Source organism: Ascaphus truei, chromosome 4 (genome assembly GCF_040206685.1).
Source record: "Ascaphus truei isolate aAscTru1 chromosome 4, aAscTru1.hap1, whole genome shotgun sequence".
Lineage (NCBI taxonomy): Eukaryota > Metazoa > Chordata > Amphibia > Anura > Ascaphidae > Ascaphus > Ascaphus truei.
This window is the reverse complement of record NC_134486.1, coordinates 423,767,290-423,769,789: the sequence shown is the minus strand read 5'-3', so window position 1 is coordinate 423,769,789 and position 2,500 is coordinate 423,767,290. Positions and strand designations below refer to the sequence as shown.

At 63.0% G+C, this 2,500-nt stretch overlaps 1 protein-coding gene across 1 annotated transcript in view; it reads left to right on the top strand.

The window, feature by feature from the left end:
* CNPY3 (canopy FGF signaling regulator 3) overlaps window positions 1–2,500 on the top strand; it is a 12,032-nt gene that overhangs the window by 7,586 nt on the left and 1,946 nt on the right. Inside the window, exon 4 of the mRNA XM_075595121.1 lies at window positions 1,679–1,916. Within this exon, the coding sequence (XP_075451236.1) occupies window positions 1,679–1,916 (238 nt within the window). The remainder of the gene's footprint in view (window positions 1–1,678; window positions 1,917–2,500) is intronic.

The window sequence follows — 2,500 nt, the reverse complement described above, 5'->3', positions numbered from 1 at the left end:
GCCGCGAGACGCCCCCAGCGAGGGCTCCCTTCCCCCGCCGCGGGACGCCCCCAGCGAGGGCTCCCTTCCCCCGCCGCGAGACGCCCCCAGCGAGGGCTCCCTTCCCCCGCCGCGAGACGCCCCCAGCGAGGGCTCCCTTCCCCCGCCGCGAGACGCCCCCAGCGAGGGCTCCCTTCCCCCGCCGCGAGACGCCCCCAGCGAGGGCTCCCTTCCCCCGCCGCGAGACGCCCCCAGCGAGGGCTCCCTTCCCCCGCCGCGAGACGCCCCCAGCGAGGGCTCCCTTCCCCCGCCGCGAGACGCCCCCAGCGAGGGCTCCCTTCCCCCGCCGCGAGACGCCCCCAGCGAGGGCTCCCTTCCCCCGCCGCGAGACGCCCCCAGCGAGGGCTCCCTTCCCCCGCCGCGAGACGCCCCCAGCGAGGGCTCCCTTCCCCCGCCGCGAGACGCCCCCAGCGAGGGCTCCCTTCCCCCGCCGCGAGACACGCCCCCAGCGAGGGCTCCCTTCCCCCGCCGCGAGACGCCCCCAGCAGGGGCTCCCTTCCCCCGCCGCGAGACGCCCCCAGCAGGGGCTCCCTTCCCCCGCCGCGAGACACCCCCAGCAGGGGCTCCCTTCCCCCGCCGCGAGACGCCCCCAGCGAGGGCTCCCTTCCCCCGCCGCGGGACGCCCCCAGCGAGGGCTCCCTTCCCCCGCCGCGATACTGCCCTTCCACACGGGTCTCTCCTTCACGTGTGCAGACATTTCCTAACCTCACGGGTCTCTCCTTCACGTGTGCAGAGATTTCCCATACCTCACGGGTCTCTCCTTCACGTGTGCAGAGGTTTCCCATACCTCACGGCTCTCTCCTTCACGTGTGCAAACATTTTCCATACCTCACGGGTCTCTCCTTCACGTGTGCAGAGGTTTCCCATACCTCACGGGTCTCTCCTTCACGTGTGCAGAGGTTTCCCATACCTCACGGGTCTCTCCTTCACGTGTGCAGAGGTTTCCCATACCTCACGGGTCTCTCCTTCACGTGTGCAGAGGTTTCCCATACCTCACGGGTCTCTCCTTCACGTGTGCAGAGGTTTCCCATACCTCACGGGTCTCTCCTTCACGTGTGCAGAGGTTTCCCATACCGCACGGCTCTCTCCTTCACGTGTGCAGAGGTTTCCCATACCTCACGGGTCTCTCCTTCACGTGTACAGAGATTTCCCATACCTCACGGGTCTCTCCTTCACGTGTGCAGAGGTTTCCCATACCGCACGGCTCTCTCCTTCACGTGTGCAGAGGTTTCCCATACCTCACGGGTCTCTCCTTCACGTGTGCAGAGGTTTCCCATACCTCACGGGTCTCTCCTTCACGTGTGCAGAGGTTTCCCATACCTCACGGGTCTCTCCTTCACGTGTGCAGAGGTTTCCCATACCTCACGGGTCTCTCCTTCACGTGTGCAGAGGTTTCCCATACCTCACGGGTCTCTCCTTCACGTGTGCAGAGGTTTCCCATACCTCACGGGTCTCTCCTTCACGTGTGCAGAGGTTTCCCATACCTCACGGGTCTCTCCTTCACGTGTGCAGAGGTTTCCCATACCGCACGTTGCGTTCTCCGACACTTGGCATCGAGCCGCTTGACGTCAGCAGGAGACACTTGGTGACTTGATGGGAAGTGACCAATGTCCTGAGCCTGACTTTGTCCTCTCCGCAGGGACATCCGCCTGATCGAGGTCACGGAGGGCATATGTCAGCGCTTGTTGGAGTACAACCTGCACAAGGAGCGCAGCGGCAGCAACCGATTTGCCAAGGTGCGTCCCCTCCTCGCGTACCTTTATAATACGCTGCTGAATGTATTCTTGGCGCTGTGCACATTTAGTGAGACGTGCAGGGATAGTGTCCATGTAACTGCAGTGGGGACACGTGTGCGCAGTGTGAGACGTGCAGGGATAGTGTCCATGTAACTGCAGCGGGGACACGTGTGCGCAGTGTGAGACGTGCAGGGATAGTGTCCATGTAACTGCAGCGGGGACATGTGTGCGCAGTGTGAGACGTGCAGGGATAGTGTCCATGTAACTGCAGTGGGGACACGTGTGCGCAGTGTGAGACGTGCAGGGATAGTGTCCATGTAACTGCAGCGGGGACACGTGTGCGCAGTGTGAGACGTGCAGGGATAGTGTCCATGTAACTGCAGCGGCGACACGTGTGCGCAGTATGAGACGTGCAGGGATAGTGTCCATGTAACTGCAGCGGCGACACGTGTGCGCAGTATGAGACGTGCAGGGATAGTGTCCATGTAACTGCAGCGGGGACACGTGTGGTGTGTGCAGTGTGAGACGTGCAGGGATAGTGTCCATGTAACTGCAGCGGGGACACGTGTGCGCAGTGTGAGACGTGCAGGGATAGTGTCCATGTAACTGCAGCGGGGACACGTGTGTGCAGTGTGAGACGTGCAGGGATAGTGTCCATGTAACTGCAGCGGCGACACGTGTGAGACGTGCAGGGATAGTGTCCATGTAACTGCAGTGGGGACACG